The sequence below is a fragment of the Myotis daubentonii genome, chromosome 2 (assembly GCF_963259705.1).
Source record: "Myotis daubentonii chromosome 2, mMyoDau2.1, whole genome shotgun sequence".
Classification (NCBI taxonomy): domain Eukaryota; kingdom Metazoa; phylum Chordata; class Mammalia; order Chiroptera; family Vespertilionidae; genus Myotis; species Myotis daubentonii.
Genome location: NC_081841.1, coordinates 164,697,910 through 164,714,112, shown reverse-complemented (window position 1 = coordinate 164,714,112; position 16,203 = coordinate 164,697,910). Strand labels below are relative to the sequence as shown.

General features: G+C 42.8%; 1 protein-coding gene across 1 annotated transcript in view; it reads left to right on the top strand.

The window, feature by feature from the left end:
- Window positions 1–5,879: 5,879 nt before the first annotated feature.
- OBI1 (ORC ubiquitin ligase 1) overlaps window positions 5,880–16,203 on the top strand; it is a 42,010-nt gene continuing 31,686 nt past the window's right edge. The window contains exon 1 of the mRNA XM_059684919.1: window positions 5,880–6,006. Coding sequence (XP_059540902.1) covers window positions 5,935–6,006 — 72 coding nt within the window. The 5' untranslated portion in view covers window positions 5,880–5,934. The remainder of the gene's footprint in view (window positions 6,007–16,203) is intronic.

Here is a 16,203-nt window from a genome sequence, read left to right as displayed (position 1 = left end):
CTTTCCCTTCTTCTCTCTCTAAAAATCAATAAAACCGCATTAAAACAAACAAATAAACAAACAACAACAAACCATCTCAACAAGAGGTCAGGGTTTGGTTCCAAGCCAGTGCAGCATAATAACTTTTCTACTAGAGTGTAAGCTGCATGAAACACAACTTTGAGTTAGTTGTTCCTTATTGTCTTCAATAAAAATACATTAAATAAATGACTGCTAACTTCCAGCAGTCTATTCTTTAAAAAATTTGCCAAGAAAAGCTAAGTTCCCCTACTGTAATAACAAACATATTTTCAGACATTTTAGCTCATTTCCAGCCTGTGAGAAAATGGTACCATGTGAAGAAGACATCCATGCTACTGGGCCAGCACCTCTGATTAATTTTTAATACAACTTTTATGAGTTTTCTCAGTGTTAACCACAATCCAAATGGAGGGGGGGTATAAATTTTAAACAAAACAAAACAAAAAGATTGTCTTTCAGGAATGAAAAATAAATGTAACCTGAAATCAATATTTATGAAGTTGTGATTAATTGACTGATGACCAAATGATTACAAAACGTCTGTCTGAAACATCTACTCAAATTTATTAGCTTTGACCAAAAAAAATTAAAAAACAATCTGAACTGGGTCAATGAAAGAATAATGCATTCCTAATCAATTTTTAATAGCACTTAAGATTTTATATTTTTTTAAACTTGCTTTTAAATAATTTATCATAAAAATGATTCTGATTTAAACAAGGGGTAAAAGGTGTTCCATAGCTATTTGATGGTTTTCTTAGGAAAGAAATTCAATTATGACTGACTTTTTATTACTGAATTACTTTATTAATAAAAATACATTTTGCACTTACTCAAAGGCAGTGGGCCAACAATCTCAGTGCCCAAGTGAGATCTAGGATTTAGCTCCAATTCTACCATTACCTGCTGGTTTATTTTATTTGTGCCTCAATTTCCTCATCTGTGAAATGAAAGAACTACATAAAAAAAACCCTGAAGATCCTTTCTAGTTCTAAAAGTTTAGAGCTAAGGATTTAGATTTTACCCCATCCCAGGTGCTGTGGCTGATAGAATCCTCAGGTCACAGGACTGTGCCCTCATGCTACTAAGATTTGAGAAAGAAATGAAGCAGAAAGTCAATAAGCCATGTAATCTTTGTTTTCCTGGCAACATTATTTAACAATTTTGGTGAAATGATGACTAACAGTATTTGAAAGAAAAAAAAAGGAATGTTTTTCATAGAGCAGAGGGAAGACATAGTTCCTGGTCTTAACCATCTACATTATTAAAAGCAAAGCCTGGGAATTGGCTTGGTTTCAATCTGGAGAGAGAGTCCTAATCATCTGGTATTGCAAACAGTATTATTTAGAGGCATGTGCGCACGTGTGTGTGTGTGAGTGTGTGTGTGTGTGTGTACTCATCCACAAAGCATTAGTGAACAAAGGAACTATGATCCTATTTGTGCTTACGCACACAATAATATATGAATTAAAATGTTTGGAAGAATATGCTTTAGAATGTTAGCAGTGATTACTACACAGGTTAGAGAGGTGAGGCATGAGTGTAGAGGAACTTCCTCTTATTATTTTATATATATTTAGATGGCTTAATTTTCTTACAATGAGCCTTATTATTTTTATATTTAGCAAAAAGCAATACAGTCTTCCATTATGAAGTGAAAAACAAGTAAAGACAATATTTAAAACAGTGTGGGTCTATTTTTTTCAAGGTAGTTTGTAGCTAAAGAAAATGTGGTTTGTGGAATAGGCATTTAATACCAGATACTAGATAAATCAGATACAATCTGTGACCTCAAGATACAGTCTATTGTAAGGGCAAACACATAAACAACCAACTATAATGCAATGTGACCAGCACAAAAATAGATATATGGACAGAGCACTGAAACAGCACTGAGAAGCTGTAACAATGATAGTAAACATGGAAAAAGATGTTGGAAATATTCTCCATCCTAACATTCTACTTTACACGTATGTTATGATTTTTAAAATGTATCTTTGTGACTGAAGGTAAACACAAGGATGACTAACAAGAAATGAACTTGTCCCAGTAGCAATGGAAAAGTCTTTTTTTAAAAAATTGTGTTCAACACACCTTTCTGCTGCATTGTTTCCAGGGATGGGTACCAGAGGTAGAACATTCTGAGTCCTACATCCCACTCAGAGGATGGGATTGAAAGCCCTAAAATACCACCTTAGATATCAGAAAGGTGAGAACTGGGAATGGGCAAGATGAGAACATGGAAGAACACAGTAATATGGGGAAAGGAACTAAGTAAGATGGGGAAATGGAAGGACAGTGGGTAATGATCTACAGCAGTGATGGCGAACTTATGACACGCGTGTCAGAGGTGACACACGAACTCATTTTTTTTTTGATTGATTTTTCTTTGTTAAATGGCATTTAAATATATAAAATACACATCAAAAATATGTCTTTGTGCCAAAACCGGTTTGGCTCAGTGGATAGAGCGTCGGCCTGTGGACTGAAAGGTCCCAGGTTCGATTCCGGTCAAGGGCACGTACTTGGGTTGCGGGCACATCCCCAGTAGGGGATGTGCAGGAGGCAGCTGATCGATGTTTCTCTCTCATCGATGTTTCTAACTCTCTATCTCTCTCCCTTCCTCTCTGTAAAAAATCAATAAAATATATTTTAAAAAATATGTCTTTGTTTTACTATGGTTGCAAATATCAAAAAATTTCTATATGTGACACGGCACCAGAGTTAAGTTAGGGTTTTTCAAAATGCTGACACGCCGAGCTCAAAAGTTTCGCCATCACTGATCTACAGCTTTCTCCTTCTGAAGCATGAGGTCTGCAGTCAGGAATGGGAAAGATGCATAAGCAAACATGTGAATTCCAGTCCCCATATAAATATGACTTCAAACAGCCAGGAAATAGGCGAACAGTGCCAGGCACTCTGAAAAAGTGACCATTAAACAGACAATCAATATGACTATTTTGCCCAGTTCCCCAATTCCAAGTACATGGTAGTCTCCAATTCCTAGAAAATGAAGTTACTGAGCTGTTTGGGAGAATTCTCACTGTCACCTGTGAGCCTATTTTGAACTGGACTTGGGCTTCAAGTGAATTACTAGCTGCTTCAATCTCATTATTGTTCTTTTATAGATCTGAGAGCAAGATACATTGACATCATTTCACACACACACACACTTTACCAATGAGGAAGCTAAGAAGCAGAGGTTAAATAAACTGTCTGACGCCGGTAGAGCCAGGAAAATGTTCCTGCAAGGATTTATACCCTCACAGTCCAGATCCAGAGCCTCTTTCTTTTAACCACTAGGCTGCTTCTTGTAACTTACACTGTCTTTTTCAGGAATATTAGTCAAAGATATTCCATTGGATTTGTTTCTAAATCTCTCTACTCATGGATTGCTTTTGTTTGCATAAATTGATCACATTGGCTCTTCCTCACTTAAAGTTGCAGTTAAACTCCAAATCTGTTATAGTCACGATACATGTGGGAACATTCAGACTTTTTCTTTTCCATTGGAAGGAAACGGGGATGTATAACCTCACACAATCTCGTTTGTAGTTCAACAGCACCTTTTATTTCCAACTGTGCACCTGAAAGGAAGTCTTTAAACAAGTGCTTTTGGGGAGTGTGGATGGCACACTCACTTTGCAGCCTTCTCTCCTTGCGGATGTAATAGGTGTCCCGGTTAATAATGCGGACTTTTTCACTAGATGGAGTTACACATATGTTGATATATATGCGACTTGATGTGTATGCTATTTTGTTGTACTGACAACAAGCTTCAAAACTTCATATGTCAAATTTTCTGAAGGTGTTAACATCATAGATACTTTTATGCTTAAAAATGTTTAATTTCGTGCCAAAAAAAAGAGCATTTGCGGGAAGTTTTAATTCATTATTTTGAAGAAAAGTACTGCTGAATACTTCGGGAAGCTTATGGTGAACATGCTCCATCTCAAGATACTTGTGAACGCTGGTTTAAACTGTTTAAAAGTGACGATTTCGATGTGAAAGACAAAGAATGTCCAGGGCAACCGAAAAAGTTTGAAGACCAACAATTACAAGCATTATTGGATGAAGATGTGTGTCAAACTCAAAAACAACTTGCAGAAATATTAAATGTTGCTCAGCAAACAATTTCCAATTGTTTACAAGCAATGGGAACGATTTTAAAGGAAGGAAAATGGGTGCCACATCAACTGAACGAAAGACAAATGGAAAACCGAAAAGTCATCAGTAACATGTTGCTTCAACAGCACGAAAGAAAGTCTTTTTTGCATTGAATTGTGACTGGTGGTGAAAAGTGGATTTATTTTGAGAATCCCAAACGCACAAAATCATGGGTTGAGCCAGGTCAACCATCAACATTGACTGCAAGGCCAAATCGCTCCAGAAAGAAGACAATGCTCTGCGTTTGGTGGGATCATGAAAGTGTGGTGTATTATGACCTTCTAAAACCAGGTGAAACCGTTAATACTGATCACTACCGCAACAAATAATCAATTTGAACCACGCGTTGATCGTAAAATGGCCAGAATGGGCCAGAAGATACGGCAAAGTAATTTTGCTTCATGATGATGCACCATCACACACTTCAAAACCAGTTAAAAGATCTTGCCTGGGAAGTATTAACCCACCCGCCGTATTCACCAGGCCTTGCTCCTTCAGATTACCGCTTGTTCCAATCGATGGCACACGCACTTTCTGAGCAGCGCTTCAAAACATACGAAGAAGTGGAAAACTGGGTCTGTGAATGTATTGCAGATTAATTACTAATCGGTTAATAATTCGGATTAACTATCAACCGGTTAGTAATGCGGATTAATCATTAACCGGTTAATAATGCAGATTAATTATTAACCGGTTAATAATTCGTAATAACTATTAACTGGTTAAAAATGCGGATTAACTATTAACCGATTAATAATGCGGATTTTGTAATCAAAGAAAACACGATAATTTCAAGAGAAACATCAAAAGTGCTTTATTCAAAGTAATGTCCATCGCTAGCTACACATTTCCCCCATCTTGCAGATAATTGTGGATACGTCCCAACAGAACTTTTCTTGTTTTGAGGCAGACCTTTCAGAGACCCAATTTCCCACTTCTTTGTATGTTTTGAAGTGCTGCTCAGAAAGTGCGCGTGCCATCGATGGGAACAAGCGGTAATCTGAAGGAGCAAGGTCTGGTGAATATGGTGGGCGGGTTAATACTTCCCAGGCAAGATCTTCCAACGTGTCTTTGGCTCTGACCCTTAAACTTCATTTTAGATGAAAACGAGGGGCCCACAGTGACAGCGTGTCTTCAGGGAAAGCTGCGTCTCCACAACAGCCACAGAAATGAATAAAGAGGCGATCACAGTTGGTTGTTTTCAAGTGACATCACATCATTTACGAATTACAGACAGCTGAGCGTGGCAGAAAGTTGTTTTGAACCATTAAAACGTAGAGATCGCCTTTTCTCTTCCTGTTTTGACTGCCCGGTGCACCTGCAGACTGGTTAGGGTTTTTCTTTAGATGGAAAACTCTCCCCCCTACCCCACTCTTCGGTGAAGATTGGGGCATCAAATAGCTTTTATTTCTCTTCCTCTCCTCTCACCACGATTACTTTCACTTAAACTTTCAAGATCCTCCACCCGGTTCGTAAAACGGCTTCCCTTCCATTCTCGGGAATCTAGCAGTTCCCGCACAGGAGAAAGTTTTTATTATATGTAGATATATTTTTAATGGAAGGAAGGAAGGAAAGAAGGAAGGGGAAAGCCTTGGCGGCCGCGCGTTTGGAAAGCGCGTTTTCTCTGCCTCCTCCCCGGCTGGCTGTGGCCCTGCCCGGCTGCCGTAGCGGCCTCGCGCCGCCCCCGCCGCCGCCGGGCTCCGCGGTCGGCGGGACTTCCGTGTTGGCGGGATTCTGAACGCTGCCATGGCTCAGACCGTGCAGAACGTTACACTGTCCCTCACTCTGCCCATCACGTGCCACATTTGCTTGGGGAAGGTAATGGGCGATTCCGGGCACGGCTCCGAGACGGGATCGGGGCTGCAGTCGCTCGCGGGAGCCGGGTGCGGGCTCCGAGTGCAGCGGGGACGGGGCGTGAGCCGCTGAGCTGGGTGCGGGCGCCCACCCCCCTCTCCGCCGGCGCCCGGGGGCCGCCTCCCGGGGGACCCAGGGAGCGCGCGGTGACGGACGGGTTCATCCGTGCACCTTTCGGAGGAGGAGGAGGAGGATGACAGCGGCCTGGGGTCGGGAAGGAGGGCGGCGAGGGCTCCACCGCCGCCGGCGGCCTCCCAGGCCAGCGCCGCTGGAAGGAGGCTGGGTCGGACACGGGGCGCTGCAGTGCTCTGCGCCCCTGGCAGCCCGGCCGGTGGAGCGCTTGGTGAAGTCCGAGAAAGCACATTCCTGGAGCCCTCCCTTCGGCTCCTCCGTCCCCTGCACAGCGGCAGTGTCCATGCCCCGGCCCGCGGTGCTCCTCGGGGGGCCCCGTTTCCCGGGTCCTTCTTTGGCGTCACCGGCCTGCAGCGCCCTTCGCTCCGGGTTCAGCACTTGAACAGTAACTAGCACGTGCCCCGCGTGGTGTTTGGAATGAGAGGCTCGGCCTTCCGTTCCAAGAAGGGGTTCGCCAGGACATGCAATCCCCACTCTTTATGATGCAAGAGGTGCCTGGAGCGTTTACAGAGCAAGGTGGAGAGAGTAAATCTGAATTCGACATTGGGTTTTGAATGTTCTGATGCATCCATCTATTTCCGTTTGTGCCTCGTTTTCTGTTTTTAAAAGAGCCTCTCGTCACCTCGTCCATAGATCCAGAAGGGGGAGGATACTGTGAAGACTTAGATTTCTTTCCCCACCCGAACGGTTGTCACGCCTGTGGTGTGTGTATGTGCATGTGTGTGTTTACCCCCAAGTGCAGACTGAACCTACAGGTGCAGGGTTAGCATTGAGAAGTATAGTCTGTCTCATAGAGCGAATATTTGAGGGCTGGCCAATGTGGATCAACTGCCATAGGTGTTTGGGGTTCCGTGTGAATTTACTGAGTTCAAGAAGAGTAGGAAGTCAGGCTGGGAAGCAACTGGTAACTCTTGATGCCCATCAGGATGAAATGCCAACAAAGTAGCAACTGTGCTGTGGGAGCATCACTTCTGATTGGAGAGATGAAGGGTGCTGTCTTGGAGGGTGGTATTTGAACTGGTATTTGCTACCAGTGCCTCCTACATGACTGGGAGGAGGAGGAGGAGATGGTGTCTAATTTAGTAACTCTACATTTGGGCCTTGACATGAAGTTCCCACAAGTACGTGGTAAATTCTGAGTGGATTTCCTCCAACAGTAGTCTTAAAGGCTGATAAAAAATATCCTTGGGAAATAAGTTTTACTTGGTCTTAGTTGTATAGTTATAGCGAGTTTCCATTAGTTAATAGGCTGTCTTTTGCACTTGTGTTGAAAACGGGTTCTGCCTGGCTGATTTTCCCATACCTATGCTTTCCGTGTTTAACAAAAACTATGCCTACTAGAACATAGTGATTTGCAGATTACAGGTTGCTTTTGCATGTGTTTAATTATTTCACTTACTCCTCTCACCAGGGCTGTGAGCTAGAGTAGACTGATTTCCCCATTTTTTGAAATAAGAAAACTAATGCTTAGAGTCTTTGGGATTTGAACCTCTATTGCTGCCATTTTTTAAAAATATATTTTATTGATTTTTTTACAGAGAGGAAGTGGGAAGGATAGAGAGTTAGAAACATCGATAAGAGAGAAACATCAATTCAGCTGCCTCCTGTACACCCGCTAGTGGGGATGTGCCAGCAACCAAGGTACATGCCCTTGACCGGAATCGAACCTGGGACCCTTGAGCCCACAGGCCGATGCTCTAGCCACTGAGCCAAACCAGTTAGGGCAACTGCCATTTGTCTTGAGTAGATTGCTTCCTAAAAACTCACTGTAGCTCATTCATGACAATAGAAACTTTTGGTGCCTCTTATTTCCCTGTATTAGTTAAGCTGTATTCTAAAATTACATCTATAGAATAAAAGCCAAAGCTACGGCATGACCGGTTGACCAGTCGCTGTGACATGCACTGACCACCAGGGGGGGCAGATGCTCAATGCAGGAGCTGCCCCCTGGTGGTCAGTGAGCTCCCACAGCCAACCTCTCGTGGTCTCTCCCTCCTGGCCGGCCGCCTGATGACCCCGATGAGGGCCAGTGGGCCAACCTCCCACTGTCCCTCCCGCTGGCCAACTGGCCCCCGATGGCCCTGATGGGGGCTGGACAGCCCACCTCCCGCAGCCCTGATCAGCCTCATTGCTGGCCAGGTAGAGGGACCCCACCCATGCATGAATTCGTGCACTGGGACTCTAGTTTGATAATAAAAGATTCACGATTTGTAAACAGGCATTTTTTTTTTCTGTCTACTATGGAGGCAAAAAAGTGCAGTGATTGAGGGCCTGAGTTCTATGTTCAGATTGCTTGAGTTCTAATCTAGGCTCTTCCACTTACTAGTTATGTGATCTTATATAGGACAAGTTGCGTAATCTCTTTCAGAGCCGTTACCTTATCTGTAAAATGGGAATGGTAACAATATCAATACTCATGCTGTGGTTATTGGAGGATTACATGTAGTAATTCATATGCAGTGCTTAGCATAGAGTCTGGCACATAGTAATTAATATTCAGTAAACGATCTTTACTATGGCACAGAGGCAGGCCAGCAAACTAAGGAAACCAGCCTTTTCTAGCAACTGGTTCTTCCCAGTTGCTTTGTGAGGCTAGCACTTACTAGATGATTTGCATTCCCAACAGAGTGGTACCTGTTTGTTCTGGAAATTGCCATGGGATGTTCGGGCGTTTTAACTGGTTCCCTAGGCTTTTGTATAGTTGAAGCAAATCTGATCTGCTTTTGCTACTCACCCTCCCATTCATACCTCTACTTGTGGGTTACTGGAGACAACCTGGCCTGGAGTAGCACCTTATTCCCAATGTCACTCCTTCCCTGACACAGCATCTCCAGCTGTCTCTGAGATCTGCCTGCAGGTCTGTCTTTCCCAGCCCTCTTCCAAATAAGCCTTGTGCTACCCTCACCATTTGTCCCAAAATCTTGCCATCAGCAACCTTCTCTTTTGATTGTTCAGTAGAATTAAGGGGCCATTATTTTTGGAGTGTCACTTGGTGGGGGGGTGAGGGAGGTGTATATTACCCTAAAGGAGATGGGGTTGCGGGAGACCTTAAATCTGAAGAGATAATATAGATGCTGATTGGGATGGGGGTGGGGAAGAATATCCTGGAAAGCAGCAGTGGAGATAGCCTAAGTGTGCAGGTGGGCAATGTAAGTACTCAAAATTGGAAAGTTTAGACATTTTGCATTTACTACTTCTGTCTCTACCTTAGTCTTAAAGGTGAATTCTTTCTGCCCAATAAGCAACCCTGCCAATATTGTAAGTAAGAGCTCTATGTGTGCTGAGGAAGTTAGGTACACATCCTGTGCGATTATTTATGTATAACATATTTTCTTGCCCATTTCTCCTTAATTTTTTACCATGCCTTGGACTAGTGGACCAGCAGAAATATAGGAATGATCTAGCCCAGGATATCTGTTAAGTGACATCTTGATAATGCTACCAGAATGCTAAGACGAGATTATCTCTAGATAATTCCAGATATTTATCTCTTCAATTAGAATTCAAGCTGTGAAGCCAAATTGTTGTTGCATGAAATATTTTTATTGACCGACTCTGTGTTTTGCCACCAGTGACAGCCAAATGAGTGTGGCCCACAGTTGTTTTAGTAAAAGGTGAAAAGTTACAGCTTTATAGGGTTAATCATTCTGCAGCTCGGACTGTCTCCCCTCAGGCCCATTCCGGTGGAAGAGCCCACTTTCTTACCTTGGTTTATCTTCTCTTCCTTCTCCTCCTCACTAGCCTCAGGGGCATTACCCTCGGATATCACTTCAACATGCTTACTGTACACGTGTTTGGATTGTGCATTGTCACTTACCCTTGCCATTGTCATCTTGCATTTTTATTTCATAAGAGTACTGTTCTATTGCCAGAGACCTCGTTTGAGATTAAGTTAGGTATAAACTTTAATAACATAGGCAAATTATGACTATTTATGTATCTTGGGAAGATCTTATTAAAGAACATTATCGTGTGTTTTGGTGTTGTATATAGCAGAATCTGGACTGAGGAAGATGGGTGGGCAGGAGTTGAGGGAGGGGTAGATTCTTTGTATTTTGCTCCTGTAGGTTATAGTCAAGTAAGCAGTACTAGAATTTGGTTTAATCATTCTTTCTCCTATACAGGTTTCTATACTTCTACGGTAAATTTAAATCTAGAAGTCATCATCTGATAATTATGTAGTCAAAGAAATGAATTAGTCAACTGTTTAAAAATCCAACACAATGACAGTGACAGTGCTGTTACCGGTGAGACGAGGAAAGATTTCAATCAAAAGACAAAGTGTAGAAAAACAAGCAAGAATTTACTGACCACAGTAAGAACATACTAGGACAGTGAAACAAGGACCATTGCTCCCCTGGTTGCATATCTCAAACGGTCCCTTAGAGGTTAGGGGATATGTGCCTGTGGGGAAGGACACTGGGACAAAAGGAAGGGAATGAATGGCGCTGGGCCTTGCTCTTGGAGGGAGAGCACCCTGGGACCTTCACTCTCAGGGGTTTTAAAGGCTGGGTGTTTAGGGGAGGTGCTAGGAGAGAATCAGTAGAATATTCATCAGCTTTATGCTATGTACCAAAATGAGATTTATTCTCTTAATTTTTCTGTCCTTGGGTGTGGTTGGCAAATGGCACCTAATTGGATTTCTGTGATTTGTCTCCCTCAGTAGTGTAATTTAAACTATTTACCCTCTGGTTGGGGAGAAGTGCAGACCATTTACTCTTAAGTGTCCTGTGTTTAGGAAAAATAGGATTTACGAGGTGGCTGCAAGCTGCTATTTAGCTATCTGTCTTAGTTTCCCTATTCCACTTGTCCTGAAATTTTCCTGGCTTCTTACTATTCCGTAATGGTACCAGATATTGAACAGTGAAAATGATTCTCCTGTAGGTGACATTGCTAAAGACTCTTCGCAGATAGTCAGGTAGTTTGACTGGTTGTTCTTGTGTATATTTTGATAAATTAAATGGAAAGATTAAAATTTTGCTTTTTCATAATTTCACAGTGGCCATTGACCTTTGCTTGTTGAAATGCTTTTAGGGGCATTATCTCAGCCTTTCATTTTAATATATAAAAATTTATGTTTATTTTAGAGTATTTGAGGCATTGTATCAGATGCTGTAGGGGAATACAAGGATGAGAAGGACATTGCCACTACCCCCAAAGATCCTGAAACCTAATATGGAATGCAGGATGTAAACAATTTTCTAAGTACAGCACAACACAGAAAGAAGTGAACATTAAATCAATGCATAAGGAGGACCCTTATGAGGATCAGAGAAAAAAAGACCCAGGCACTTCAAAAAAGGATTAATTGAAGGCCTTGCAGAAGAAATAGCAATTGATTTTCATATTCAAAGATGGGAGGGATTTTATTTTGATTGGGGAAACTGAAGACCAACAGGACAAATCAAGATAAGAAATGAAAGCAAAATAAGTAGGGAGCCTCCACTATTGGTATTCTTTTTGGTGAACATTAAGTAGACCGTGTGCTTGAATTGTAGGTTATGTCAAATATTAAAATAGCAGATCAAGGGAAATAGCTGTTAAAGAACCAGGCAGATTATGTTGCTCTTGAATGCTATACTTAAAACTACGAGCAGAGCGCTAACAAAATACTCAAAACGTGAGAGAATTAGTTTAAAAAACAAAAAATAGAACAGACCTACTTTTAAAGATCTCCCACTGACCAAATGAAGAACAATAGGCGTATCAAGATTAATCATGATGATAACGCATTACTGTTGAATGGTACTAAATATAATATGAACCCATGAGTCTATACTGATATAAATAAATGAATAAAGAGATGAAAAAAAAAAAAAAACTAGGAGCAGAAAAAAATCCATTGCTGTTTTGCAAAAGCACAATGAAAGTTGCTGGTCCCTATTTGAGGAAGGTAGCTCTGGCATCAGTATGAAAGGTGGCCAGAAGTGACATTTGGAAGCTTGGGAAGGGGTTACTACAATAGATCGGGGCAAAGAATGAGAACCTGAACTCATTATTAAGGTGATGATGGGAAGAAGGGATAGATGATAGGCACATAACATTTACAAGCAGATTTAGTATATTTTAACTATTATGAGATGTACTTTTATTCACCTGATTGTATCTTACAAGTGATGCCATCTTATAGTAATTAGCATTTCTCATTTATTTTGCTTATTGGTACATCTTAAAAGCTCTGGCTTCTTAGACTTGATAACTGATACCAGGATTTGGTGACAGATTGGATGTTGAGGAGAAGTAAAAAGGGTGAGTCAGAGACAGCTCTGAGTATTCTAGCCCAAGTGGTGGTAGCAGAGGACGGGGGCTGGGGCGGGGGGTAGGGGTTGGTGCCCTTAACTTAGACAAGAGGGAATGTAAGAGGAGCGATTAGTGAAGGCCTTGCAGAGGAGATAGCATTTGATTTTCTCACCTTTTAGATAGGAGTGTAGAAGGAGAGAATATGAGGGAGTCCAAGTTTGGTTTTGGACATGTTATGGTTGAGGCAGCTACAAGAACCTTACCTGGAGTTGCCTTCTGGGCAAATGGATATAGCAATATTGTTACCTTTTTGTTTCTTCTTTTTTGTTTGTTTGTTTTTGTTCGTTTTGTTTGAAGTATTGCTAACACCTGAATGAAAAGTGTACTCGGTTAAACTACAGTTTCAGAGGCAGAAAGATGCCCCTTTTAACTAAAGGGCTTACCCAAGGTCAAATAGCTAATAGACAGAACTGGAGTCAGCCCCAGGTTTATTTCTCAAGCTCTGTCACTTTACTGGGGTCTAGTTACAGAGGATTCTCAGAAGCTGTCACCATAGAAAATATGTTAACACCACGTGATACATGAGATTAAGAAAGAAATTGGACTATGTCAGATAAGATGGTTCTAGACAAAACAGAGAACGCAGCTCTACCTCCTCTAGTATTTTGACTATAAGCATTCCAGTCTCTGGTCCTCTTTCCATCATACCTACTCTCTAGCAGTACTTCAGCTTTACCCAGACCCATCCATTGACTCTATAATTCTCCCACTTTTTCACTGTCTTTACCGTTCAAGAACTCATTTCCCTTATTAACCATGGTCATTTATTATCATCAGTCCCTTGTCTCTCTCTTTCTCCTTGGCAAAACTTCAACTCATTTACTGCCTGCCTGAACCTGAGTAGCTAAAAGTTGGCAAGAAAATACACACCTATGTTTATTCATCTTTACAGTTAAAACCACAAATAGGAACTCAGTAGTGTTTGGCAATCCTGTTACATGTACCTAGTAAAGTTACTTTCTCACTTTTAAAAATAACTGCTTTATTTTTTTATTTTCTCAACTTGATGTCCTCCGTTTCTCACTTTCAGCAGGTAATCTCACCTCATATTTACTGACAGAATATAAGCAATTAGAACAGTTGCAACATGAGTTCTGTAATCTTCTATCAATAGATTTTCCAAATGCTTTGTGTTAGTTCTTCCCTTTTCTTACAATGGAAGACAGATTCTCACTCCTATATAAGCCAAAATCTCCCCCTTGTGCTTTGGGTCCCATTCTTCATACTTTTTAGGAACTTTGCTATCTCTGGCTCAGATCCCTCTCCCATGGGTAAAGAAAGGGCTTAGTCCCACAAAGACTGCCCTCCCCACTTCTTCACAAGCCAGTCAGTCACAAGTACAGAATATTACCAGTACTTCGGACTGACAGACTATAAATCAGGGCTTCCCATGACCCCCTCCATGGATTTGATTAATCTGCTAGAACAGCTCACAGAACTCAAGAAAACCCTTTTCCCTGCTAGATTATCGATTTATTACAAGGGATATTAAAGGATACAAATCAATGGCCAGATGAAGAGAGATATAGGCTGAGGTCTGAAACAAAAGGAGCTTCTGTCTGTCCTCTGGGAGCTTGGGGCCTGTCATGATGGCTCGTTCTCTGAAAAGGAGCTGACAGGCTGTTCTTTTAGGTATTTTAATTGAATTTATTGGGGTGACATTGGTTAATAAAGTTGTAAAATTATATAGGTTTCAGGTGTACAATTCTGTAACACATCTTTTGTATATTGTATAGTGTGTTCACCACCTCAAGTCAAGTCTCCTTCCATCTGTCCTTTTGGGTTTTTATGGAGGCTTAATTACTAGTCATGATTGCTGAGTCATTGGCCATTGTTGACTTACCAGCCTCAAGCCCTTTCCCCTCTCTGGAAAATAGGGGATAGGACTAAAAGTTCCATTCCTCTGTCCTCAAAGTTGGCTCCTCCTACCAGCAACCAGGCCCCACCTTTGGTTCAAAAATCACCTCATTAACATAATAAGAAGCATCTTTGTTGCTCTCATCACTTAGAAAATTCTTAGGGGTTTGGGGGCTGTGGGTCAGGAGCCATGGATGAACACCAAATATCTGAGAAATATATTTAGGTTATCTGAATGACCAAAAATATATACTTCTAATAAATCACAACACCACACTCACTCCCAGATAAGCATTTACTCCGTGCTGGTGGTAGAGTATTTTGAAAGAGTTTGAGTGCTTCATGGTCATTTATTTATTTATTTATTTTAATTAGTCCGATCAAATCAGTTGAACTGAATGAATTAGAATTGGTTTCTCCAAGAGGAAGCTTAAATCCATGCTGAAGATCTTCTCTATTTAGTTTTCTATGCTAGTGTTCATAATTAAGGGAGCATCTAAATTTTAGAAGCCAAACTAGAACCAGAAAGCACTTTGTAATGAGACTTCAATTGATTTACTGCCTGGAACGGATCACCATACATCCTGTGAATTCTCTTAAGATAGGGACCCCTTTAAAATTAACACACATATTCTGAATATTTATATATTGAGGTGGCTAGCAATTTCTCTGCGGAAAGTGGTTTGTGATGGTCTGTCTCTTCTTTCTTCCTCTACTTCATCTGTTTTTCCTTGATCCTCTCATCCCTAATGCTGAAGGACTCTACAATAGTATCTATACTAATAAAAGAGTAATATGCTAATTAGACCAGGAGACCTTCGGGACAAAGCTGGAGGCTTGGCCAGCCTGCAAACCTCCCCCAGGCCCTCACCCAGGCCGCCCCGCCCTCCCGGCCCAGGCCACCTTGCCCCCAGCAGGGACCCTCACCCCATCAGGGGGCTAGCCAGCCTGCAAACCGCCCCAGGCCCCTCTACCAGACCGCCCGCTCCCCAGCGGGGACCCCTACCCCAATGGGGGTGTGGGTGGCCTGCAGATGGCCTTCAGCCCCTCACCAGGCCGGCCACGCCCCCCAACGGAAACCCCCACCCCCACCCCGATGGGGGTGTGGCCAGCCTGCAAACAGCTCTCAGCTCCTCACCCAGGCTGGCCACACCCTGCAGCAGGGACCTCCACCCCAATGGGGGCATGCAAATGGCCCTCAGCCCTTCACTCAGGCTGGCCCTACCCCCAGTAGAGGTCCCCCCGACCCCAATGGGGGCATGACCAGCCTGAAAACCGCCCCAGCCTCTCGCCCAGGCCGGCACTGCCCCCAGGGGGGACCCCTACCCGATAGGGGTGTGGCTGGCCTGCAAACCCCCAGCGGCCCCTTACCCAGGCTGGCCCCAACCCCCAAGGGGACCCCCACCCTGGTCCAGGACCCCCTTCAGGGCAGACCAGCCAGCCCCCACCCATGCACCTGGCCTCTATACTAATAAAAGGGTAATATGCTATTTAGACCAGACGTTCTTCCAGACAAAGCCATGGAGGCAGCGCCAAGGCAGAGGCAGTTAGGGGTGATCACACCAGCAGGGGAGAGCAGTTAGGCTCAGGCCGGCAGGGGAGAGCAATTAGGGGGATCAGGCTGGCAGGGGAGAACAGTTAGGGGGATCAGGCCGGCAGGCAGGCAAGCAGTTAGGAGCCAGCGGTCCCTGATTGCGAGAGGGATCCTGGATTACAGAGGGTGCAGGTCGGGCTGAGGGATAACCCCCCCTCCCGTGCACAAATTTCGTGCACTGGGCTTCTAGTTGTTAATATTATTAGAACAAGAAAATATTATAAATGGCTATAATGTATTTTGAGTCCTGCAGTAAAAGTGCCATGTAAATCAAGTGA